The sequence below is a fragment of the Megascapheus bottae genome, chromosome 2 (assembly GCF_031878675.1).
Source record: "Megascapheus bottae isolate mThoBot1 chromosome 2, mThoBot2.hap1, whole genome shotgun sequence".
Taxonomy (NCBI): Eukaryota; Metazoa; Chordata; class Mammalia; order Rodentia; family Geomyidae; genus Megascapheus; species Megascapheus bottae.
Window position 1 is genome coordinate 2,280,486 of NC_143510.1, and position 27,633 is coordinate 2,308,118.

Consider the following 27,633-nt stretch of genomic DNA (forward strand, 5'->3'; position numbering starts at 1 on the left):
CGCATGCCCAGACGTGAGCCTGGGCGCTGAGCGGATCCAGGGCTGTGCGACCCGCTGCGCATGCGCTACGATGGCTGCGCATGCGCTACGATGGCTGCGCATGCGCTACGATGGCTGCGCATGCGCTACGATGGCTGCGCCCTCCCAGCATGCAGTCGGCCCTGGCGGGTCGGAAGAGGCGGGCGTTCTGGTAGGAGCCATGCGCTTTTAGCTTCCCCATGACGAGTAATGGGCTCCATTCTCTTATGGATTCGTTCATTTTTTCACTCATTCATTTATTGTGCTGGTTGTGGGGCCCTGTGCACCGAGATTTTTTCTTCTTCCTGTTTCCTTTTTCTTTTTGTGCTCGTCCCGGGGCTTGAACTCAGAGCCGGGATGGACACTTGTCCTTGAGGGGGTCTGTTGTTGTTGTTTGTTTTGTTTGTTTGTTTCCTCTCAAGATTGGCACTGTGCCATTCGAGCGACAGCCCCACTTCTGCCTTTTTGCTAGTCAGTTGGAGATGTGTCTTTTGCATGTATCTGCCTTGGCTGGCCTTGAACTGGGCTCCTCAGCTCCCAGTTTCCTGACTGGCTAGGATTACAGATAGGACCTACCAGTGCTTAGAAAATGATTTCTGTCCATGAGAACCAGTCAGGTTTTTGTTGTTGTTGTTGTTCTGTTTTGTTTTGTTTTTGTCAGCCATGTGATTTGAACTCTGGGCCTGGGCACTGTCTCTGAACTCTTCTGCTCAAAGCTAATGTTCTACTACTTTGAGCCACAGGCCCACCTCCGGTTTTCCGTTTGTTAATTGGAGATAAGAGTTTCACAGACTTTGGTGCCAGGGCTGGCTTTGAACCATGATCCTCAGATCTCAGCCTCCTGAGTAGCTATAATTACAGATGTGAGCCACAGGCACCCAGCTCTAATTAGCTTTTTAATAGATCAAAATGATGCTTCATGAATTTTCTTTATAAATAACTTTATATTATTATTATTATTATTATTATTATTATTATTATTATTATTATTATTATTTGCCAGGCCTGGGCTTGAGCTCAGGGCCTGAGCACTGTCCTTGCATTTTCTCAAGGCTAGAGCTCTACCACTTGAGCCTCAGCACCACTTCCAGCTTTTTTTTCTATGTATGTGGTACCAAGGAATTGAACCCGGGTCTTTGTGCATGCTAGGCAAGCACTCTACCACTAGGCTAAACTCCTGGCCCTAAACATAACTTTATTATTTTTGAACTTATTGTGGGAAAAGTTGTGAGGATATGAATCTCTGTAATCTCAACTACAAAGAGGGGAAATGTTCTTGTGCATGTGCGAGTGTGTGTATATGTTCGTCAGTGCTGGGGCTTGAACTCTAGGCCTGGGTACTGTCCTTTAGCTTTTTTTGCTCCAGGATGGCTCTCTGTTATGAACCACAGCTTTACTTCCAACTTTTTGCTTGTTCATTGGAGTCAAGAGTCTCATGGGTATCCTGGGGCTGGCCTTGAAAATCGGTTTTCAGATCTAAGAAGCTAGGTTATAGGCATGAGCTGCCAGCACTTCTTTTCCAAATTTTAAGCCATATTGAACATATTCCCAATGCCCAGATAGTTGGACATCATTTGGCTACGGCTTCCCCTATGACAGGTACATTGATTTCCTGCCCCACTGCAGTCATTAAATCAGTGGCCAATGGAGAATTTAAAGGGGAATCTGCAAGGAAAGTCAAGCTAAAGTTAGAATTGTTGAGAGAGCATTGCTCAGAATACAATGTCAAAATGGTCGCTGGAGAAAATAGTTGTTTTTTTTTCCTTCTTAATCTGTGTGGATAATTTGCATAGCTGGTATATTCTCAAAATCCAGAAGTTTTCATGTATTACCACTCAGCATTTACAAATATGAAGCAGTAAGAGGCAGCCTACTTTATATTTATTTATTTTTGTGCCTTTACTAGGTCTTGAACTCACGGCCTGGGTACTGTGCAATAGCATTTTTTTTGCTCAGGGCTGGCACTCTTACTACTTAACTTGAGCTATAGAAACATTTCCAGCTTTTTGCTGGTTATCTGGAGATGAATCAGATTTGTCTTCCCCCTACCTGGCTTTGAAATGGGATCCTCAGATCTCAGTAGCTAGGATTACAGGCATAAGGCACTTGGCAAGGAAGTCTTTTTTTTTTTTTTTTTTAATGGCAGCCTACTTTTTGAAAAGAAGAACTGGCAGCCAGGTACTGATGGCTCACACCTGTAATCCTAATACTCAGAGTAGAGGATCATGGTTTGAGGCCAGCCAGGGCAGGAAAGTCCTTGAGACTCTTATCTCCAACTCACTACACACAAAAAAAATCCAGAAGTGGAGCTGTGGCTAAAGTGGTACAACAGTAGACTTGAGCAAAGTCTAGGCCCTGAGTTCAAGCCCTAAGACAGGCATTAAAAAAAAAAAAAAACAAAAAAACAAATTAGTATGAACCTAAGGTCTGTCTTGGAATTTTGTGCCACAGCGCCACTTGCAGCTTTTTCTGAGTAGTTTATTGGAGATAAGAGTCTCATGGACTTTTCTGCCTGGTCAGATCTTAGCTTCCTGAATAAAGCCTGGCTGTCTTTATGGATTTCCTCCCCCTCCCCCCCCCCAGGCTCCCTTTCCTCTTTCTCACCTCCTGCTCTTTCCTCTCTTGTCAGTAGAGTCATTCCTATCTCTTGGAACAAAAGAAGAAGGATCTTGTACCCAAGCCATTTTGCACACATCGATTTTGGGGGCTAAAAATAGCTTGATTTGATTTGAAATTTTCTCTCCCACTCCAAGCTTTGGTTTTTTGTTCCCTGCTCTGCCTGGTAGATGGCGAGGTAATGCAGTCAGCACTTCAGTTAGAATGCTTAGTGGACAATTTTAATCTTGTTTTTTTTTTCTTCCTTTTCTTTTAACATCTTGACCTCTATTTCTAGAGAACGCCCCTGGTTGGCAGGTCCAGCCTGATTAAGATTCTGTTCAGGCATTTAATTCTCCTAAGGGAATTTACAGCTTAATCTCATAGCCAAGGATACTCAAATTACTCAGGACTGAATTTCTTCAAGGTTATAGGAAACTCATACTTGAACAACCCAATGAGTATCACCATCAGCAATTTTCATGTTCATATCTCAAATTATACTTTTTTATGCCCATCCAGGAGCTTGGGTACTCAAGGTTCATACTTTACCACTTGGGTTATGCCTCCACGTCTGGTATTTTTGGGTGTTTAATTGGAAATAAGAATCTCATGGACTTTGAATGCCTTTGAATGTTGATGCTAAGATCCCAACCTCCTGAGTAGCTGGGATTACCAGTGCTTAGCTTCATTACCTTTTTTTTTTTGCCGGTCCTGGGGCTTGAACTCAGGACCTGGGCACTATCCCTGGGCTTCTTTTTGCTTAAGGCTACCACTCTACCACTTGAGCCACAATGCCACTTCTGGCTTTTTCTTTATATGTGGTACTGAAGAATCAAACCTAGGGCTTCGTGCGTACTAGGCAAGCGCTCTACCACTAAGCCATATTCCAAGCCCCTCATTATCATTTCTTTAAAAAGCTTTTGAGGCATATTTTCCAGGTTGTCACAAAATGAAAATGCTCAGATATGATTTGAGCTTCAGGAAAATCATAAATTGTTATAATAACTGAGACTTTTAGCTGGGCATGGTGGGGCACCACTACTTTAGAGGAAGGTGCAGGAAGATCATGGTTCAAAGGCTACTGTGGGCAAAATTGGTGAGAACAGTAAAAAAGAAAAAACAAAACTGGAAGTGGAGTTGTGGCTCAAGTCCTAGGGCATTATCCTGCAGTGAAACAGCCAACCAAACAAGACCACAAGTCCCTAAGTTCAAGCCCCAGTTCTGGCACAAAAAAAAAAAGAAGAAGAAGTGGGGGATAGGGGCAGAGCTTGGATGATGGCATCAGTTCTAGCTAGTCTGAAACTATGAGTTCCATTCCCAGTGCTTCATGCTGCCTTCCCCACAATGGAAATTATTTTTCTTTCCTCCAATTACCAATCTTTATCTTTTAGGAACTTTACCAGTGTGTGTGTGTGTGTATGTGTGTCTCCTAGTCCTTGAACTCAAGGCCTAGGTGCTGTTCCTGAACTTTTGTGCTCAAGGCTAGTACTCTACCATTTGAGCCATAGCTCTGCTTCTACCTCTTTGGTGGTTAATAGCAGATGAGTCTTATGGGCTTGCCTGCCTGAGCTAGCATTGAATTGTGATCCTCAGGTCTCAGCCTCCTGACTAGCTTGGATTACAGGTGTGAGCCAGCAGTGCCAGGCTTACATCCATGTTTTATTGGTCCTGTAACACCACTTAAGTGGATTAAAACAACACAGTCTGATACTCTTGAAGTTTTAGAAACCATAAGTCTGTAGATTAAAGTTGGCTGGGCAGCTTTCCCTGTGGACACAAGACAGACAGACAGACGGACAGGGACACACACACACACACACACACACACACACACACTCTCCTTTTCCAGCTCCAGAACTGTCTTCTTTAGTTCATTAGCATTCAGCCCCTCCCCCTGCATGGTTCTCCATCTTTCCATACCAGCAGCAAAGTAGCCTCTTGTTAAGGCGCTTGTTAGAAAAATGATGGGCTAAAATTAATAGACGTTAACCTAGGTGCTGGTAGCAAATGCCTGTAATCCTAGCTACTCAGGAGATTGAATTCTGAGTTTCCTAATTCAAAGCCTAATTCCCGGGTTGGGAAAGTCTGTGAGAATCTGATCTACAAAGAGCCAGCAAAAAGCTGGAAGTGGAGCTGTGGCTCGAGTGGTAGAGTGCCACTCTTGAGGAAAAATAAAAAAGCCCTGCAAGATCCTGAGGCCCTGAGTACCAGCGCACGTGTGTGCATGCATGCGTGCGCACGAGCACACACACACACACACATACACACACACTCATGATGAACAGCATTTGCAAGAGTAGAGTTGACATGGCTGTTTCCCTGGTCCAGTCAGCCGAGAAGGCAGTGAATGAGTCACTCAAAGGTCAGACAGTGTTATTAGCATGGCATTGTCATGGCCAGATCCACCCTTAAGCTTCTGACTGAGAGGAATACTGTTGCGCTGGCAAATGCTTTGCGTGTGGACGTGCAGCCAGCCAGAGGTGAGCATGGTTTTGTAGATGATTGGAGATTCGCTGCGGAACCTCCTTTTCTAGATGAATGGAGATACCGCCACGCAGCCACATCTTCTCCAGTGGGACACAGTTTCATAGCTCTGTGCTGCACAGCGGCCTCTCCTGGGCTGCAGCCTGAATCAGGAAACACCTGCCCTGCACCAGTCCCATAAGTACCCTTGGGGAAACACATGCCTAGACACCATTTGGCCAGTGTACCCTGAAAGAACTGGTATTAATTCAAGACTTAATGCCAGGTAACTGGCTTGTTTGATCTAATATTTAGTTTGTTTATGAATTGAGACTGGATCTTATTAGATAAATGCGGGCAGGCCTCAAACTTGAAACCTTCCTGCCTCTGCTTCCAGTGCTGGGATGACAGGTATTCACTCTCACACCTAGCTTTTCCATTCTTCTTCTCATTTATTCACCTATTTTTAAATTCTTATTGTAAAGATGGTATACAGAGGAGTTATAGTTACATGAGTCAGATAATGAGTGCATTTCTTTCTTTCTTTCTTTCTTTCTTTCTTTTCTTTTCTTTTTTTTTTTGGCGAGTCCTAGGGCTTGAATTCAGGGCCTAGGCACTGTCCTTGGGCTTTCTCAAGGCTGGCACACTACCACTTGAGCCGTAGCACCACTTCCGGCTTTTTGTTTCTATGTATGTGAGACCAAGGAATTGAACCCAGGTCTTCATGCATGCCAGGCAAGCACTCTACCACTAAGCCAAACTCCCAGCCCCGACATGGTTACATTCTGCCCATGAGTACATTTCTTTTTGGACAATGTCACCGCTTCCTTCACTCTTTCTTCTTTCTTTCTTTCTTTTAATGTATTGCCTAGAGAACTAGATTATGAGATAGATCAGCTTTCTCTTAGCAATCTGGGCTTTATACCTTGATCTGAAATAAGTAGAATCAGGATTATTGCTATGGTTTGAATATGTCATCTTCCCCCCCCCCACCCCCCCGCCAGTTAGGTCTAGTTCACGTCAAAGATGGGTCCTAGCCTAGTGCTGGTGGCTAGCCTTATAATTCTAGCTACTCAGGAGGCTGAGATCTCAGGGTCACATTTCAGCCCAAGCAGACCCCTTTCCCTTCTCTTCCCTCCCCGTCTCATTCCCCTTTTTCCTTTCTTGTTTTTTTCTGTTCCAGTCCTAGGGCTTGAACTCAGGGATTGGATACTGTCCTGGCGCATTTTTGCATTCCACCACTTATGCTATGGCCTTACTTTTGGCTTTTTGGTGGTTCATTGGAAATAAGAGTCTCGTGGTCTCTTTTTTCCAGGCTAGTTTTGAACTGTGATCCTCGGATCTCAGCCTCCTGAATAGCTAGGATTACAGGTGTGAGCCACCAGCACCCAGTTAACAGTAACACAACTGTGTCCCTTACTGCTATATCTCAAGCCTCCAGAAGAATGTCTAGTACTCGAAGATACTCAGCAAATATTAGCTAGGGGAATTGTTTGCTGAATAAACAAAAGGAGATGTTTGAACCATCCTTTGTGAAGTCTATTTTGAAATCCACAGCCAGCAGAAGCAAATAAATAAACATTGTCTTTCTTTAAGAACTTTCATCTCCGTTCAGTGGGCTGCTCTCAAGAGCAATGCAGGCTAGGCTCACAGCTGGAATCCTAGCCTTTCAGAAGGCTGCCATCAGAGAATGAGTTTAAAACCGACCCAGAGCTAGATGCAGGTGGCTCACACCTATAATCCTAGCTACTCAGGAGGCTGAGATCTGAGGATCATGGTTTAAAGCCAGCCTGGGCACAGAACGCTTTCTCCAATTTACCATCAGAAAACCAGAAGTGGTTCAAGGGGTACAGCGGTAACCTTAAGCTGAGGAGAAGAGCTCAGGGACAGTGCTCAGGCCCAGAGTTCAAGTCCTGCAATTGACAAAACACAAAACAACAACAAAAACAGGGGTCGGGAGTTTGGCCTAGTGTTTTGGCCTAGCATGCATGAAAACCAGGGCTCGATTCTTTGGTACCACATACATAGAAACAGCCAGAAGTGGGGCCGGGAGTTTGGCCTAGTGGTTAAAGTGCTTGCCTTGCATACATGAAGACCCGGGTTCGATTCCTCGGTACCACATACATAGAAAAAAGCCAGAGGTGGTGCTGAGGCTCAAGTGGTAGAGCTCTAGCCTTGAGAAAATCTAAGGACAGTGCTCAGGCCCTGAGCTCAAGCCCAGGACTGGCAAAAAAAAAAAAAAAAAAAAAAGAAACAGCCAGAAGTGATGCTGTCGCTCAAGTGGTAGAGCTGTAGCCTTGGGAAAGTCCAAGAACAGTGCTCAGGCCCTAAGCTCAAGCCCAGGACTGGCAAAAGAAAAACACAAAAACCAAACCAAAAAAAGCAAAAAATCCCCACAAAAACTCAACCCAGATGGATAAATCTGAGAGACTCTTATTTTCTATTAAACGGCAAAAAGCTGGAAGTGAAGATGTGGCTTATGGTAGAGCACCAGCTTTGAGGGGAAAAAGCCTAGGGAGAGCACAAGCTGAAAGTTCAAGTCCCAGGGCCAGCATTCCCCCCTCCCCGCCCCACACCACAACGTCACAATGCAGTTGCATGTAACATTGTCCAATCCATTGAGACCATCAGGGAATCTTCTTGTGGAGTTGAGCCTTTCAGAAATCAGAGGAACGGAATCCGTGCCCAGAGCTGGGGAATCAGTGGATTCCTTTGTCCACTTTGCCTGTGGGACCATTAGGAAAGAACAATGGACTCATAGACGGCAGTGCTTAAAGAGCACTGGCCTTTGTGATTCCTGCTTTAATGAGCCTGTTTTCTTCTGGTTGAGCTCTAGAGACAGATGGACTCAGTTCTTTCACTGAGCTTCCATCTAGCTTGGATCAGAGCTGGGCCTGCTGAAACTACCACTACCAAATACCCACATGACACCACACAGCCCAGTTCCTGCCTCACAGCTCTGGAGGCTGAGAAGTCCAAGTTTCTGATGCTTGGGGGGTGAGGGGTGGGGGGAGAGGGCATGCGCACACCAGTCCTGGGCTTGAATTTAGGGCCTGAGTGCTGTCCCTAAGCTTTTGTGCTTAATTGGAGATAAGAGTCTCTTGGGCAAGCCAGGCTGGATTCAAACCATGATCCTCAGATCTGAGCCTCCTGAGTAGCCACCCATGTACAGCTTTGCCTAAGTTTCTTGGTGGGGACCCAGGTCATCTTGCTTGTGACTGCCATCTTCTCCGCATCAGGTGGCTTTCCTTTTGTCCCACAGGGAGCTCTCTGGTCTCTCTGTCTCTGTCTCTGTTTCTCTCTGTCTCTCTGTGTCTCTTTCTGTGTCTTTCTCTGTCTCTCTCAGTGTCTATCTGTCTCTGTCTCTCTCTGTCTTTGACTCTCTCTGTCTCTGTCGCTCTCTCTGTCTCTCTGTCTTTCTCTCTGTCTGTCTCTCTCTTTCTCTGGAACTTGAACACAGGGCCTAGGCACTGCCCCTGAACTTTTGTACTAGACCGTATCTAGGCCTTTATTTCAAGCCCAAGGACTGGCACAAAAATAGAACTTGGAAGTCTGGCTCAGATAGTAGAGCCCCATACCAGAAAGAGTGAGGCCTTGAGTTCAAATCTTACCACTAAAAAAAAAAAACAAGTACTATAGAATTGACAAAGATTTGTTTGTTCTACTAAATTTTTGCTTTGAGAATCTGAATAAAATCTTAAACTTGCCAAAGAGCTGCAACGACCCTGGAGAGAAGAGAGGAGGAAATGACTCTTGGTGAGAATTTTGGAACTGTATTTTAGCCCCTGGCCAGCAGAGGCTTTGTCCAGAGTTATTTTGTAATTCCGGTATTTATGTGATGCTTGCTACAAGTTAGGCTTATACCAACAAAAGGTTCAAGGAAGCCCTATCAGAAGATTGCTGGAGTTCCCTCTCCATGTTTCATTTCCTTCCCAGCATTCTCTGCACACCCACCCTCTCATCATCCCAGCAGGCCTTGGAATCCCCTGGTTTCCCTTGAGTGCATTTATAGTTCCGACCTCCTCCCAGTGGAAATTTGGGGCTTTTCTTCCTGCTCGGCTTGTCTCCCAGAGATAATCCTACAATCCTGAACATAACCATTTCATCTCTTTTTGTACTATTTCTAACTGCCCACCTTGAAAACCTTAAGTCCTTCCGTTGTTATTTATCCATGACTAGGAACAGAAGTCCAGGTTCAAGTACATTTGTTCAGTGAGAAAGAGTAAGGCCGGGCTTCCTGGTTCGTGTAATCCAGGCTGAAGCAGAAAGACTGTCTCCAAGAACAAGAGGGCGTGAGGGAAGGAAAGAGAGAGGAAGGAGGAGGAGACAATGAGAATGCATGTGAAATTTTTTTTTTTTTGCCAGTCCTGGGCTTGAACTCAGGGCCTGAGCACTGTCCTTGGGCTTTCTCAAGGCTAGAGCTCTACCATTTGAGCCACAGCACCACTTCCAGTGTGTGGTATGGAGGAATCGAACCCTGGTCTTTGTGCATGCCAGGTAAGCACACTACCACTAGGCCAAACTCCTGGCCCCCCTACATGTGACTTTGAGACAATATTACAATGTCATTGTTATTTGCTAAAGACATTTTGTCTCAGTAACTTGCTTCAAGAACAGACTTGGCTTCCTGTTGGAGTGAGAGAGAGTGGAGACTAGAATTATACAGCATATATATCTGCTACAGGGCTGGAAGTTTAGCTTAGTGGTAGAATGCTTGCCTAGCATGCATGAAGCCCTGGGTTCAATTCCTTAGTACCACATGCACAGAAAAAGCTGGAAGTGGCGCTGTGGCTCTCAAGTGGTAGAGCTCTCGCCTTGAGAAAGCACAAGGACAGTGCCTACATCCTGAGTTCAAGCCCCAGAACTGGTCGTGGGACTTGAACTCTTGAGTCTGGGTTTGTCCCTGAACTCTTCAGCTCAAGGCTACTGAGCTTGACCCCTTGAGCCACAGCAACATTTCCAGTTTTCTGGTGGTTAATTGGAGATGAGTCTCAGGCTTTAGTGCCCAGGCTGGCTGGCTTTGAACCTCTCAGGCCTACTGAGTAGCTAGGATTATAGGCTTACAGGACATACTTTTGAAACCTGTCCTCTCCCATATGTGACAGAAGTTCCTCTGGCTGCTAGTGGCTGTCATTGTATCATACTGCTCACTGGCCACCCTCCATAGACTAAGTGCAGTCTCCCTTCTCTCTCCCTCTCTCTCCCTCTCTCTCTCTTTCTCTCTGAGTCATTTGTTGGATTGGTGCCTACGATGCTAATTGGCATTCTGGCCCAGAAAGCTACCCTGCTTTTGTGTGTGGATGGATGAAAACCCTTCTCACTGGGCCTGCTTCAACAAAGGCCTCTCTGCTTTGCACCCCAGCAGGGACCTTGCCTTGATGTGTGGGAGTGGGGTCTTCAGGCCACTGCAGACAGAACTGTTGCCCACCCGCCCTTCTGGCTCTTTCTCCCAGGAGCTCACAGGCTGGTGGAGCTCTTTCCCAGGGCTGGGGGAAGGGAGGCAGCCCCCATGGCCCTTGGATGGAGTCTGAGTCTCTTACAAGTCTTTTCACTTATATTTATTTTGATGCTGGTCCTGGGGCTTGAACTCATGGCCTAGGTGCTGTCTCTGAGCTTCTGTGCTTAAGACGAGTACTCTACCACTTGAGCCACAGCTTCACATCCTACTTTTTTGGTAGTTGATTGGGATGAGAGTCTCATAAACTTTCCTGCCCAGGCTGGCTTTGAACCATAGTCCTCAGAACTCAGCCTTCTGGGTAGCTAGGATTACAGGGGTAAGCTACTAGCACCTGGCTTTACCAAGTCTTTTGATATCCTTCTAGCATTCCATTCCCCTGCCCTGAATTTGTGACCTTTCTTTGAGACAAATAAGACTTTACTTAGAGATTGATGCTGTGACTTAGCTTCTCTGTTTTGATAGGACTTAAAATTTGGAGGCCCCCTCCCCATTAGAAGTGTCTCTGAAATTTGTCTGCCCAGGCTGTCTTTGAGTCACAATCCTCAGGTCTTAGCATCCTGAGTAGCTAGGATTACAGGTGTGAACCACTAGCCTTGGCTCCAGACTTCTTTCTTGACTCCAAAGTCAAGGTGACAGCGGAAGACCTTGGTAGGGACAGTTGGTTTTGTTTTGTTTTTGGTGTGTATTGGACATGAATTGTAAGTGGTAGAAGGTAACTGACATAACATAAATTGTAAGAGGTAGAAGACTGATTTGCTTCTTGAGTTGTTTTAGACTTTTTTTGGGGGGGTGGGGGGAGTGGGGTCTAAGACCAGGACTTGAACTAGGTACCTGATGCTTTTGCTCATTAATTAGTGCTTTACCAACTGAACCATGCCTCCAGCTCCTAGGCTTCTAAGATATCAAATGGAATGCCAATAAATGTAAGAAATCAGTAATTCTGGCATTTTCCTTTCCTTCCTGTATCTTCTGGCCTATGGGTTTGAACTCAGGGCCTAGGAACTCTCCCTGAATATTTTTGCTCAAGGCTAGCATTCTACCACTTGAGCCACAACTTCACTTTTGGATTTTTGGTGGTTACTGGAGATAGAGTCCATTGGACTTTCCTGGCCACACTGGCTTCAAACTGCAATCCTCCTATCTCTGTCTCCTGAGTAGCTAGAATTACAGATGTGAGCCACTGGCGCTCTACTTAAGTCTATCACTTTTAAAAATCTATCACAGTTTTGTTTTGTGCTGGTACTGGTGTTTGAACTCTAGGCCTTGTACTTTCACTTGATTTTTTCATTCCAGGCTGGCACTCTACCACATGAGCCACATCTCCATCCAAACAAGTAGGAGGACTCAAACTCTACTCATTTTTACACAAAGAAACCATCTGTGGAGAAGACACAAGAAGGGGGCTTAGCCTGAGGACAGAAAATTGTGAGGAAAGCTAGAAGGAGTGAAGGATTATTTTGGTACCAGTTTGTACAGATTTAACGGAGCATTGATCTAGACTGATCATGAGTTTTTTCGTTTTTGTTTTTGTTTTTCTTCCTGGCATAGCTCTGGGAAATGCTAAAGCCTGTTTTTAAATAGAAAGAGAGTGCACACTTGCGGTTTCTCCATTGCCTTCTGCTCATAATAGTCAATATTCTACAGTGGTGGATCTGGGCGTGGGGTGGCCTAAATTCACTGATTGCTACTCACCGAACTCGCCTATCTTGTCTTGCCTTTTGAGAGAAAGAGAGAGAGGGGGAGAGAGGGAAAAAGAGGGAGAGGGGGAGAGGGGGAAAAAGAGGGAGAGGGGGAGAGGGGGGAGAGAGAGAGGGAGAGAGAGAGAGAGTCTATGTCTGTGTCTGTGCTGTTCCTGGAACTTGAACTTGGGGCCTGGATGCTGTTTCTGAGCTTTTGTGCTCTACCAATTGAGCCACAGCTTTTGGGTGGTTATTTGGCGATAAAGAGTCTCATGAACTTTCCTGCCTGAGCTGACTTTGAACTGTGCTCTTCATATCTCAAGTCCCTTGAGTAGATAGGATTATAGGCATTCGCCGTCAATGCTGGCTTGTATTGCCATCTATCTATCTATATTCTTGTGGTTTTCGTTTCATGCCATTATTGAAATCTAAGGTCCATTCCCCCTTTCTGCAGTAGGAGGAGAGATATTTTCTTGCTCCTGCCCCACTTCTGCAGATACTAGCTTTTTCTACTGCCTCAGAGTCTCAGTGGATTTTGTTTTGTTTTGTTTTTTATTGTATCTGTGGATTGTTTCAAATGTTCTTTATAAAAAAAAAAGCCAGAAGGTTTTGTAGTCAAATCAATTTGGCAAATGGTGCACACCATACCTTACTCTTAGGAAGTTTTGCTGTGTTGCTGGGCGCTGGTGATACACGCCTGGCATCCTAGCTGCTCAGGAGGCTGAGATCTGAAGATCACCATTCAAATCCAGCTCCAGCAGACTCTTTTGGCAGTTAATCAGCAAAAAGCCAGATGTGGCGGTGTGGCTCAAGTGATAGAGCAGCATCCTTGAGTGAAAAAGTTAAGCAGGAGCAGAATGCCCTAAGTTCAAGCCCAAGTTTCCACCCCCCCCCCAGTACATACACACACATATATACACACATACACACACACACACACCTACCTACCTACCTACCTACCTACATACCTACATACATACATATGTGCATGGGAAAAGAAACTTTTCTGTGGTGATGACATTTAAGATCTTAAGGAAAAGGCAGCAGTTTGAGTTGGGAAATGGCAATTTCTAGCAGAGGACACAGCTGGTGTAAACACTCTAAAGCCAGACCCAGCTTGAGGTCTTTCAAGATCCAGCAGAATAGCGGGCAGCCGACAGTAGAGGAAGATTCTAATGAGTTTCTGGAGTGAAGCCAGAGTGAGGCCACAAAAGATTGAGATTCATTTGCATATAGGGGTATATTTCAAGTTCAAAAGGCCTGACTGAGTTAGGGGACAGAAAAGACAGAAAACGCTCCAGAAGCAAATCTGGAATACTTACATGAACTGGCTCAAGGCTACTACTCTTCCACTTTGAGCCACAGCTCCACTTCTGGAACTGTGACCATTGTATCTCAGCCTCCTGAGTGGCTAGGATTATAGCCATGAGTCACCCCAACACCTAGCTCTTTTCTCTATTTTGAATCATTTTACTATGCTCCATCTGAATGAATATGTAATACTTTCATTATTATTATTTCCTTTACATAACAAATATTTATATTATTTCCAACTCTTAAGTATATATAGATTTAGTTCTTATTTTACGCCACCAGCGCCCTGCACAAATAAGGACATTTTGCACTCATCATTTATTTTGTTGTTGCAGAACAATGAGATGGTGGAGCTGCAGAGAATCCGGATGAAAGATGAAATCCGAGAGTATAAATTCCGAGAAGCCCGTCTCCTTCAGGACTACACAGAGCTAGAAGAGGAAAATATCACACTGCAAAAACTAGTGTCCACGCTAAAGCAAAATCAGGTGAGCTTTTGGAAGGTGTTTTGTTTTTCTAAGTTATACTCTAGATGGATCCTTATTACCTGACAGCTGGTGTTCAATTTCCTGTCTTATTTCCTAGAAGCTTATCAATTAATTTTAGTAGCCATCAGTCTTCTCTCAGCAATAGTTGTGCTTTACAAATTTCCCAATCTTCCTATTTGACCTGAAATGTGAAAAAAAGGGGGGTGGGGTGGGAAAATATACCTATAAGTAGCATAATTTCTAATAAATGCTAAAACAAATTTAATATTGAATAAGAATAATTCTACTTGGGGCTGGGAGTTTGGCCTAGTGGTAAAGTGCATATTTAGCATGCACAAAGACCCTAGTTTGATTCCTAGGTACCACATATATAGAAAAAGCTGCAAGTGGTGATGTGGCTCAAGTGGAAGGGCTCTAGCTTTGAAAAAGCCCAAGGACAGTGCTCAGGCCCTGAGTTCAGTCCCCAGGACTGGCAAAAAAAAAAAAAAGCAAAACCCCCAAAACGAATAATTCTACTTATATTTTAGTACTATATTTCAGAAAGAAGTTTAAAGGATCGTCATGAATGAAATCTGACAACTTCTAATTATAAGACAGGTGTATAAACTTGCTTTTTGTTTGGTTTGGTTTTGTGCTGGTCCTGGGACTTGAATTTTAGGTCTAGGCGCTGTCCCTGAGGTTTTTTTGCGCAGGGCTAGTACTTCACCACTTGGGCCACAGCTCCACTTTTGGCTTTTTTGCTGGTAAATTGGAGATAATAGTTTCACAGACTTTCCTGCCTGGACTGGCTTCAAACCACGATCCTCAGATCTCAGCCTCCTTCACAGCTAGGTTTACAGGCATGAGTCACCAGTGCCTGGCTGAATATCCCAGGCTCAAATGGCTTTCCCTTCTCCACATTTTGAGGGTTCCAGTCATAATGTTAATAAAATCAATGAGGTTTCAGGAGAGGTGTCTAAAAGGGAGGAGGCCTTCTCCCTGGCCCTTGAGGACCATGTTTTGTACAGGTCTCTCCTCTATTGAGGAGAGACCAAGAAAGGTTATGGGAAGGTGGGCGCTGGTGGCTCACACCTAGAATCCTAACTACTAAGGAGGCTGAGATCAGAGGATCACAGTTTGAAGCCAACTTGAACAAGAAAGTCTATGAGACTTTTCTCTCCATTAAACTACAAAAAAAAAAAAAACAACAACAGCTGGAAATGGAGCTGTGGCTCAAGTGGTAGAGCACTAGCCTTGAGGATGAAAGCTCAGGCCCAGGGTTCAAACTACAGGACTATTACCAAGAGAGAGTGGAGAGGAGAGAGAGAGAGAGACAGAGAGACAGAGAGAGAGAGAGACAGAGAGAGAGAGACAGAGAGACAGAGACAGAGAGAGCAAAAGAATGACAGAAAGATTGTAATGATCCAGATGTTGATGCCAGCACATCTGCTAGTGAATAGAAAGAGAACTAATGTCACAGGCAGGGAGAGGAGGGGATTGACTCAAATGCTCCCCTTTTACTCAATGCTTGCTGCATTTAGTCATTTTTGCTGTTGTATTGTTTCATCAATTGGGCCTAGAGATTTCAAACCAGCCCTGGCACAAAAGTCCGTGAGACTCTTATTTCCACTTAACCATCACAAAATCAGAAGTGGCACTGTAGTTCAAAGTGACAGAGCACTAGGCTTGAGTTGAAGAGCTCAGGGACAGTGCCCAGGCCCAGAGTTCAAGTCCCATGACTGACCAGGACAAAAAAAAAAGATATTCTTACTCAGATTCCAGAGTACACTTAATTATTTGATTAATTATTACTATTTAATTAATTCTTATTATTATCCTAATTCTTCTTATTATTCCCTTTTTTGTGTTCTGGGACTTGAACTTAGGACTTGGGAACTGTCCTTGAGTTTTTTTTTGCTTCTAGCTTTTTAGTGAAGATAAGAGTATCATGGACTTTCCTGTCCAGTCTGACTGAACCTCGAACTTCCATCCTCAGATCTCAGCTTCCTGAATAGCTAGGATTACAGGCACCACTGCCTGCCTGGCACTGTGTGTGTGTGTGAGTGTGTGTGTGTGTGTGTGTGTGTGTGCCTGTGAGTGTGTGCCTGTGAGTGTGTGCGCGCACGCGCGCATGTGCTGGTCCTGGGCTTGAATTCAAGGCCTGGACACCGTGCCTGAGCTTTTCTGCTCTAGGCTAGTGTTCTGTTACTTGAGACACAGTACCATTTGCAGCTCATGGACTTTCTTGCCGTGGATTCAAATTGTGATCCTCAGATCGCAGCCTCCTAAGGTTACAGGTCTGGAGGGTTTTATGATTTTTCTTTTGGCCAGTCGTGGGTTTGAACCCAAGGCCTATGCACTGTCCCTGAGCTTCTTTTGCTCAAGGCTAGCACTCTACCTCTTGAGCCAGCTTTGTCTGTATATATGGTACTGAGGAATCAAACCCAGGGCTTCATGTGTGCTAGGCAAGCACCCTACCACTAATCCACATTCCCAGCCCTTTTTATGATTTTTCTTTTTTTTTTTTTTTTGCCAGTCCTGGGCTTAAGCTCAGGGCCTGAGCACTGTCCTTGGATTTTTCCTCAAGGCTAACACTCTACCACTTGAGCCTCAGCACCACTTCCAGCTTTTTCTAAGTATGTGGTACCAAGGAATCGAACCCGGGTCCTCGTGCATGCCAGGCAAGCACTTTACCACTAGGCCAAACTCCCGGCCCCTATGATTTTAATTTCTAGCATGCTGTTAGAATTCCTTTTCAAGATTTAGGTTCACTAGAGTGTCCCAGGACGGTTTTGTAAGACCGAAATTTTAGTTTTATGAATCTTCTCTAACCTATCTAATCCAGGTTGAATATGAGGGCTTAAAGCACGAGATTAAGCGATTTGAAGAAGAGACGGTTCTGTTGAACAGCCAGCTGGAGGATGCCATCCGACTGAAAGAGATTGCCGAGCACCAACTGGAAGAAGCCCTGGAGACATTAAAGAATGAGAGAGAGCAAAAAAACAACCTGCGGAAAGAGCTGGCGCAGTACATCAATCTCAGCGACAACCACATCAGCATCTCAGTGGATGGACTCAAGTTCTCCGAGGAGGCAGGTGAGCCAAACAATGATGAGAAAATGAATGGACATATCCACGGGCCTCTGGTGAAGCTGAATGGAGACTATCGGACCCCAGCCTTAAGGAAAGGCGAGTCTTTGCACCCCGTCTCGGATTTATTCAGTGAGCTGAACATTTCAGAAATACAGAAACTGAAGCAGCAGCTGATGCAGGTAAGACCTTGGCTTGGAGCTGGTTATAGGATGTAAAAAAAGTTTTTTTTGTCCCTTGAGGATCATGTTTTGTGCAGGGAAGAATTTCGGGATCTATTGAGGAGAGACCAAGAAAGGTTATGGGAAGGTGGGCGCTGGTGGCTCACGCCTAGAATCCTAACTACTAAAGGAGGCTGAGATCAGAGGATCACAGTTTGAAGCCAGCGTGAACAAGAAAGTCTATGACTCTTCTCTTCATCAAACTACCAAAAAACCAGCTGGAAATGGAGCTGTGGCTCAAGTGGTAGAGCACCAGCCTTGAGTATGAAAGCTCAGGCCCAGGGTTCAATCTACAGGACTATTACCAAGAGAGAGTGGAGAAGAGAGAGAGAGGAGAGAGAGGGAGGGAGAGGGGCTTGAACTCAGAGCCTGAGCACATGGTCTCTGAGCTATTTTGCTCAAGACCATGAAACGTCTTCAGTTAACCACCAGAGTGGTTGATGACCAAAAAGTCAGAGTGGAGCTGTGACTCAAGGGGGAGAGAGATACTCTTGAAGGAAAAAAAAAAGAATGCTCAGGGACAGTGCTCACACCCTAAGTTCAAGCCCCAGGATTGGCACCAACAGACCAAAAGACAAAGGCAAGATGGGAGCCAGTGGCTCACGCCTATCATCCTACTTACTCAGGAGGCTGAGATCTGAGGATTGTGGTTCCAAGCCACCCTGGGCACTAAAGCCCATGAGACTCCTATCTCCAATTAACCACCAGTAAACCGGAAGTGACGCTGTGGCTCAAGGAGCAGGGCTGTAGCCTTGCGCTGAAGAGCTCAGGGACAACACCCAGATTCAGAGTTCAAGTCCCACGACAAACAAAAAAAAAAAAGACAAAGGCACAAAAATCTCCTAGATATAAATTATAAACACAGAATACAGATTGAAAATCTGAAACCAAAGTGTTTTAGGTATTCTAACATGAGTTAAGTCTTCGATTTTTAGTATCACCCAAACAAATGTCTTATAAAGAGTTCATTTGGACTCAACTTTACCTTAGTATACTGTGTCTTTTTCTGTTTTTCTTCTTTTCTTTTTCTTTTTGTCAGTTGTAGGCCTTGACCTCTGAGCCTGGGCTCTGTCTCTGAGCTATTTTGCTCAAGACTAGCACTCTACTACTTTGAGCCACAGCTCCAATTCTGGTTTTCTAGTGGCTAATTAGAGCTAAGAGTCTCATGGACTTTATTGCTTGGGCTGGCTTTGAACAATGATCCTCAGATCTCAGCCTTCTGAGTAGCTTGGATGACAGGCATGAGCCATAGGCACCAGCCTGTGTCTGAGTCTATTTTAGCTTTTTGTCTTTCTGCTATTCCCTAATCAAATGATAATGGAAATCTTGTTTGCCAAACTGTGGCTTCGCTGCCATCTGGGGCTTATTTGTTCTGCAAATTACTGAACTCCTATAGATTGACTCAACTAGGAATTGGCTTCACAGGCCTGGTAGGTGATTAAATTGGAAGTTTACCCTTTAATTGCAATATTATCCCTCCTATTAATGAGAGATTTAAGACTTGGCTAATCATTATGTTTTTGAGCACAAAATTTCTTTTTTCTTTTAAAATGTTTTATTGTTGGGTGATATTTAAAGGGATTACAGTTCCATTTATCAGGTAGTGGGAACATTACTTCTTGTTACCCCTTCCCATGTTTTTCTCCCACTTTTCCTTCCCTGCCCCCTCCCATTCATCTTGTTTGTCCCTTCCCTTTCTCAAATATATAAATAAACATATATACAATATACCAGGTACCCAAGTCAGATACAGTAACAACATGAGATAAACCTTAAGGGGAAAAGAAGAGAAGAACACAAAATGTCTAAGAGTATTTGCTTTTCCAATACATAGAATTTGATTTACAAGATGAGGCTATAAGACCATAAGAGGCTGAGTGGTGAGAATCATGGTTCAAAGCCAAGCCTGGGCAGATAAATCTGTGAGACTTTTACTCCAGTTAACCAGCAAAACAGCCAACGTGGAGGTGTGGCTCAAGAGAGCAGAGACTGGAGTGAAAAACCCTTGATTTCAAGCCCTAACTAGCAGGGTTAAAAAAAAAAAAAAAAAAAAGAGGTTGGGTGCCAGTGGCTCAAGGCCTATAATCCTAGCTACTCAGGAGGCTGGGATCTGAGGATCACAGTTCAAAGCCAGACCAGGCAAAAAAGTCCGAATAAGACTCATCTCCAGTTAACCACTAGAAAACCAGAAGTGGCGCTGTGGCTCAAGAGGTAGGGTGGTCGCCTTGAGCTGAAGAGCTCAGGGACAGCACCCAGGCCCAGAGTTCAGGTCCCATGACCACCACCACCAACCAAAAAGAATGTTAAAGAACAATTAAGTGTACAGGAAGAGGTACTCAGTGGTATCATGTGGGAATGTGACAGACCTCACTGTAGACACTGTCTTCCAAGTTACAGGAGGCTCAGTATTACTAAGCCCAACTATGCCTCACCCAGTAAATACCAGTCACATCTCCTTGACCAGTGTAATGATCAAAGCTCCCAGGCAGTTCAGCTGACTGAGGATCAGCTACCAGTTCTTTCTTGGAGGCTCAGCACTTGAATTTCCTGTACTATAGGGTTATGAGAGCCCTGCACTGGTGGCTTACATCTATAATTCCAGCTACTCAGGAGGCTGAGATCTGGAAGATCGCAGTTCCAAGCCAGCCCAGCTAGGAAAGTCCACAAGACTCTTATCTTCAAAGAATCACCAAAAAGCCAGGCAGCTGTGACTCCAGTGATAGAGCACTAGCCTGGAGCAAAAAAAAAAAAAAAAAAAAAAGAGCTCAGGGACAGCACCTAGGCCCTGAGTTCAAGCTTCAGGAAAAGAAAAGGCCGAAAAAAGGAACAATTATTTTTATCACTTAATTTATAAAGCACTCTACATTTTTGCCTGCTGCTGTTGTTATTATTATTATTATTATTGACAATACCAGGGCTTGAATTCAGGTTTGCATGCTCACTCTGTTCTCTCACTGCTGGCATGCTACCACTTGATTCATTCTTTCAGTCTAGCATTTTGCTGGTTCATTAGAAATAAGTCTCTCAGATTTTTCTGCCGGTGGTTGTCCTAGAATTACAATCTTTCGATCTCAGCCTTCTGAGTTAATATACGACATTTCTTTCCAGCTTTTGAACATTGAATTGTAGCTGTGATAGGCTTGGCATTGCTGCCACTTCTATGTCCTATGGTCCCCAGTTTATTGGGAGATGATAGTTGGTATTTTCACAGTCTCTAGCTCTCATGTCATCTCTGGGAATTAATCCAAAATAGTATTTAGTGACAGCTGTGCACCTGCATGCAGTCATTGTGGACAGTTTGTGACAACAGTAAGGCTCACAGACCAAGATCTAACATCCTAAAGAGAAAAGTGGACAACTTTTTTCTTTCTTTTTTTTTGTGAGTAGTGGAGCTTGAACTCGGGGCCCGGGTGCTATCCCTGAGCTCTTTTGCTCAAGGCTAGTTCTCTACTTCTTTGAGCCACAGGTCCACTTCCAGTTTTCTGGTGGTTAATTGGGGATAAGAGTCTCATAGCCTTTCCTGCCCTGGCTTATGCTGAACTGTGATCCTCAGATCTCAACCTTCTGAGTAGCTAGGATTACAAATGTGTGTCACCAATGTGTGGCAAAATGGACAATGGACAGCTTTTTTTTTTCCATCCTGTCTTTTATTTTTTTATTTATGTTTTATGGCACATACAATTTATTAAAATATTATAATAAAATGCTATAATACAGGTGTTCAAGTATTTATTTACAACACTATGTAATACACTTAGAAATGAGAGCTATTCCGTACATTAAATATCCACAGCTGTTTGAAAAGCACATATTTCTCACCCTACATCATTTTGTGTGGGATGGAACTAAGGTTTCACCTCAAAGTTTGTACTTGATAGTAAGGTGCTCTACTGTTTGAATCATACTTCCAGCTTGCCGGGGCCAGCCGGCAGCAAACCAGGGTTCGCGGATTGGGACTCCTGAAATAGGGGCAAGGACTAGGAAAAAATAGAAGAGAGACAAACAGATGGATTTCGGGAGGACTACAGCCCAAGTCAGCAGTCCAAGAAGACTGTGAGCTCCAGACTGCCGCCTAAGAGACTCTCTCGTTTATTTTAAGTTCCGACCTTAAATACTCTTCTTAAAACTAGGGAGTTGCCAGAGGCTGCATTCATACAAAATAGTAAACAAATCACATATAGGATAAATGAGAAAGGATTAACATTGCTTAAAGTCATCATGATAAGAACTGATTGACATTGCTTAAAGTCATCATGATAAGAACTGATTGACATTGCTTAAAGTCATCATGATAAGAACTGATTGACATTGCTTAAAGTCATCATGATAAGAGTTACTTCCTTGTGTATACAGTTGTGTAGGTCCAAGGTCAGGTCCAAGGTCATTGACCCCACAGTCGGTCCCCTACACCAGCTCTTAGTGAGCAATAGAGACATGCAACAATATCAGTTGGATTAATATATTTATAATGTGCTTAACTCTTTTTTTACGCAGGTACTGAGGTTTGAACTCAAGGCCTTGAGCTCCTCTCACTGAGCTTTCTGGACAGTTTTTAAGTTTCTCTCCCCCTCCACCGCCCCGCTGGTGGCTCATGGCACCAGCTAGAGCACTAGCTTTGAGTGGAAATAGCTAGGGATGGCACCCAGGCCTTGAGTTCAAGCCCCAGCACTGGCAAACACACACACATACACACACACACAACTAAAATAGTGTTTTTATTTTTCAAACCACAAAGAAAGCAGAAATTTAAAGTGAGAAGTATATGAGATCATACATATTTTAGCTCAATTTAGCCATTTCACAATGCATCTGTTTCAGAACATTCTTTTGGGCATGTTAAATGTTACTTTTGTCTGTCAGTTTAAATTAAATGTAAAGCTGGGCACTGAAGGCGCACGCCTGTAATCCTAGCTACTCAGTAGGCTGAGATTGGAGGAGAATGGTTCAAAGCTGGCTTGGACAGGAATGTTCATGAGAGTCTTATCTCCAAGTAACCAACAAAAAGCCAGAAATAGATGTGTGACCCAAGTGATAGAACACCAACCTTGAGGAAAAAAGAGTTTAAGCCCTATTTTACACACACACACACACACACACACACACACACACACACACACACACACACACACACACATATATACACTCACTCTTTCCAAGTTGGTGTTATACTGCCATCTGCTGGAAGACAATAAGAATAAATATCAAAATCTAGCTGGGCACGGAAGTGAATGGCTGTTCTGTTGTGACAGGCTGTCTAGGGGCTGCCTCCAGAAGATGGCTTGCATTCAGGAATTCAAGGCTGCATGAATGAACACCATGACTCTCGCCTCAGAAATGTAGACAAACTTAAAACCCTAGAGGAAGCACTCTACAATCCTGTAGCATTGTTAGCATCTACGTGGAAACCACTCTGTTTTTGAGGCATCAAGTAGGCTCTGCTATCATTTTATTGAACGTTTCATTGAATATATGGACCCACAGAAAGGGTGCAGAATGCAAAGGCCTGTATCTACATCAGCCTTTATGTGAAGGGTGTGTGTGTAGGTACAGGGGCTTCAACTCGTGACTTTGTACTTTGCCTGGTTCTTCCAGCCATACTCCCCTTGTGGCTTTTTAGTGGTTAATTGGTGGTAAGAGTCTTGTGGGCTTTTCTGCATAGGCTGGCTTTGAACTGTGATCCTCGGATCTCAGTTTCCTGAGTATCTAGCAGTGCACAGCTAGAGGGTATCTTTTTCTTAGAAGAAATTTGAGGTATGTGTGTGTGTATATATATATATATTATATATATATAATATATATATATGTATGTATATATATTCCTCGATCTTGAACTCAGGGCCTGGGTACTGTCCCTGAGATCTTTTGCTTGAGGCTAGTGTTCTACCACTTTAAGCCACAGCTCCCCTTAAGTTTTTTTTCAGGTGGTTAATTGTAGATAATAGTCTCCTGGAGTGCTGGGTTCAGAAGCTCACATCTGTAATCCTAGCTGTTCAGGAGGCTGAGATCTGAGGGTCACTGTTCAAAGCCAGCCCGGCACACTAAAGTCCATGTGGCTCAAGGCATAGGGCGGTAGCCTTCAGCTGAGGAGCTCGGGGACAATGCCCAGGCCCAGAGTTCAAGCCCCATGACTGACAAAAAGCAAAAAACAAAAAAAAAGTCTCGTGGACTTTCCTCCCTAGGTTGGCTTCAAACCTCAGATAACAGCTTCCTGAGCACTGGGATTAAAGCCATGAGCCACTGGCATCTGGAGAGCTTTCCATTATTACTGGAAACATTGCTTTGACTTTTTGGTGCCCTGAAGACCTCACTGATTCAAATAGATCACAGCTGATGTTTTCCAGTGACAGACAAATACCTTAATTAACTTTATTAGAATGAAAATACGTCGCCTGTCTGGAAAAACCAACTAAATTACTTAATCTATTTAAAGAAGTCTTGAAGGCTAGTGATGAAACTTCTTCCTGCCATAAGCAGCCACTGCTTAACTTTACATTCACAGTCTAAACAGAGACTCTTCTCTTCTTCTTCTTTTTCTCCTCTGCCTCTCCCCTCCCCTCCCTTCTCCTCTCTCCTTTTCCCCCTCCCTCGTCTTCTCCCTCTTCCTACTGACTATTTTATTTATTTATTGCCAGTCCTGGGCTTGAGCTCAGGGCCTGAGCACTGTCCTTGCACTTTTTCAAGGCCGGAGCTCTACCGCTTGAGCCTCAGCACCACTTGCAGCTTTTTTCTATGTATGTAGTACTGAAGGATTGAACCTGGGTCTTTGTGCATGCTAGACAAACACTCTACCACTAGGCTAAACTCCCAGCCCAGGTTATATAATTTTAGAGATGACTAGCACTAATGCCTCACACGTGTAATCCTTTCTTTTTTCTTTTGGTTTGTCATGGGGCTTGAACTCTGGACCTAGGTGTTGCCCCTGAGCTCTTCAACTCAAGGCTAGTGCTCTACCACTTGAGTCGCAATGCCACTTCTGGTTTTCTGGCCATTTAATTGGAAATAAGAGTCTCACCAACTTTCATGCCTGGACTGGCTTTGAACCAAGATCCTCAGATCTCAGCCTCCGGATTAACTAGGATTACAGGTGTGAGCCACCAACATCCAGCTAATCCTAACTTCTTAAGGGGCTGAGATACAGAGGATGGAGGTTCAAAGGCAGCTTGGTAGTCAAATCCATGAGACTCTTGACTCCTGTTAACCAGCAAAACACTTGTCTGGAGGTATAGGACAACTGGTTAGAACACCAGCTGTGAGCAAGAGAGACAAGCAAGAGTTTCAGGCCCTGAGTTCAAATCCTATTACTGCCAAAAAACATAATTTCACATACAGTGTGAGAAAACAACAATGTTTCTGTAAAATATAAATTAGTGCTTTGTTGTAACCTGGTTGCTATTGAAGAAATGGGTCCATGTTATATTTGGCTGTACTCTATTAAAGATAATTTTCTTTCTTCTTTTTTCCTGTAAGAATGACCAGAGGGGCCAGGTGCCAGTGGCTCACACTTGTAATTCTAGCTACTCAGGAGGCTGAGGTCTGAGGATCTCAGTTCAAAGCTAGCTTGGGCAGGGAAGTTGGTGAGATTCTTATCTTGAATTAACTCTTGCTGCTCTCCAGCAACAGGGGTATGAGAGGGACACCCAGGGTCAGCCTGAAGTCCTCCAGAGCCTAACGAGATGGCAAGTATCCATGACCCAGCCCTCCCCCAATTACCAGGGAGAAAACCACACTGAGCCAGGAGCTGTGTCAGCCATGAAAGCGCAGCAGATCTCAGGTTTATTGCTTCAGGGACTTAGTTATATACTGTGGGGAGAGAGGGAATGGGAATTGGGAAGCTAGCCAATAGGAAGAGGGCCACCGTGCTATCACTAAGGGTCAGGGCAAACGTTTAGGTTCTGGGCAGGACCCGTGCAGGAACGTGCGAGGGCTGAGGACCTCAAGAGAGGTATGCAAGGACTGCGAGGAATGCCTGGCCAAAGCCCATTAATGGCCGCTGAGCCAGAATGAGGCCTCAGAGATGGAGATCGGGCCCCAGCTTTAACAAAAAGCCAGAAGTGGCACTGTGGCTCAAACTGGTAGAGCACTGGCCTTGAGCTAAAGAGCTCAGGGACAGTGTCCAGGCCCAGAGTTCAAGCCCCATGACCAACAACAACAAAGAAGAATATTATATGGGTCATATTTCTCTTTGCGCACGCGCGCACTCACACACACACACACACACACACACACACGAACTGTACTTAGGTTGCTATAAGAATGATACTGATCATTCAGGTGTTGAGAGTCAGATGACTCAACAAAACCTAAACATAGAAGTACCATGTGATTCCTCAGTCCTGCTTCTGGGAAGAGAACCAGAGGCATTGAAGTCAGTGCACAGGATAGATGCCTGTCTGCATTCCCACGTTATTAGAATAACTAAGATCGGAGATGACCAAAGGTAAGGAAAATGTGGCTTGGGCATGTAGACGCATTTCTGTAATCCCAACTGATAGGAAAATTGAAAATTTTAGACTAGCCTGTGTTGCATTGACTGACTCAAAGAAGAAAAAAAGGAGGGTGCAGGGAAGGCCTGGGCTCACACCTGTACTCCTAGTTATTGAGGAGACTTGAGATCTGAGGATCTCACAGTTTAAAGCCATCCCAGTCAGGAAAGGCTTATCTCCAAATCAGCATTAAAAAAAGAAAAAAGAAAACTGAAAGTGTAGCTGTGCCTCAAGAGGTAGAACACAAGCCTTGAGCACAAAAGCTTGGAGACAGTGCCCAGGCCCAAAGTTCAAGTCTTAGGAACAGCGCGCGCGCGCACACGCACACACACACACACACACACACACACACACACACACACACACGTTCTAATAGGAATTTTGGTTATCTTTTCTTTGTTCTTTCATGAATCTAGTCAGTTACATGCAAATATATTAACACTAAAACAACGCAACTAAAAATAACTTCAGGAAGGCATACTGACAGCAGTAAGGACTAACATATATTGTATTTTTATGCTATATTTTACATGTGCCACATAGTTTTTCTGGCCACATAACCTGCAATACCCCTAAAAAAATCCCTCCGTTCCAGAAAGAAGACTAAAAGAAGAGGAATAAGTAGCTATTCTTAGTCATGATACAAGACTATAATTAACTCAGCAAGTCTCTTAGATACAAATGTCTTCGTCTACAAATGGAGATGAAAATAGTGGCACTTAAAATATAACGTCATTTTTAACTTAAAAGTACACCGCATTTATTCATGAAAAGCACAAGGAAGCTAGGATGGTCTGAACACTTGCGCTTGGAAATCCACATCCCATTTAGAGTACACAGAACCTTGATAGAATGCTGGAAGCTTATACATTCACCTGTAACCTAGTAATTTAATATTTTTTTGGCTAGATCACCTTAATTATCTAGGGAAAAGGTCTCAGTCAGGCATATATATTATATAATATATACCTACATAATACATAAACATATATTGGACAATACAGTATATAATATCACATATATAATATATGATGTATGTAAATATATTTTATGAAATATATGCACATATAAATATACATTTCTATTGATCATAATTTTGTTATTTGTTATATTTATAGAAACATATGTATGTGGTTACATTTGTATATTGTAAATAATATATAATTATGTATACAATATATCAATGTATAATATATACTAATATAAATTTAGATAGATACCATTTCCTACTCAATTGATTTTTTTTTTTGCCAGTCCTGGGGCTTGAACTCAGGGCCTGAGCACTGTCCTTGGGCACTTTTTGCTCAAGGCTAGAGCTCTGCCATTTGAGCCACAGTGCCACTTCTGGCTTTTTCTGTGTATGTGGTTCTAGGGAATCAAACCCAGGGCTTTGTGCATACTAGGTGAGCATGCTACATTAGGCCATGCTCTCAGCCCTGATTTTTTTTTTTTTGCCAGTCCTGGGCCTTGAACTTAGGGCCTGGTCACTGTCCTTGGGCTTTCTCAAAGCTAGAGCTCTACCACTTGAACCTCAGCACCATTTCTGCCTTTTTTTCTATGTATGTGGTACTGAGGAATTGAACCCAGATCTTCGTACATACTAGGCAAGCACGCTATCATTAGGCCAAACTCCCAGCCCAGGGCCTTCCTTGTGTTCTTGCTTGTTTTTTTCACAGCTCATGACTGGTGCTCTATCACTTGAACCCCACCTCCACTTCCAGCTTTTGCTGGTTAGTTGGAGATAAGTTTCCCCGGTACTTTTCTCCTCAACCTGATTTCGAACTGCGATCCTCAGAGCTGAGCGTCCTGGGTAGCTAGGATTACAGGTGTGGGCACAAGTGCC

The 27,633-nt window shown here is 44.0% G+C and overlaps 1 protein-coding gene across 6 annotated transcripts in view; it reads left to right on the plus strand.

Annotated features, from left to right (window-relative positions):
- Window positions 1–27,633, plus strand: part of Bicd1 (BICD cargo adaptor 1) — an 81,849-nt gene that overhangs the window by 26,205 nt on the left and 28,011 nt on the right. For all 6 annotated transcript variants that reach the window (XM_090319455.1, XM_090319463.1, XM_090319473.1 and 3 more), the window contains exons 3-4: window positions 13,866–14,018; window positions 16,843–17,268. In XM_090319455.1, the coding sequence (XP_090175581.1) occupies window positions 13,866–14,018; window positions 16,843–17,268 (579 nt within the window). The remainder of the gene's footprint in view (window positions 1–13,865; window positions 14,019–16,842; window positions 17,269–27,633) is intronic.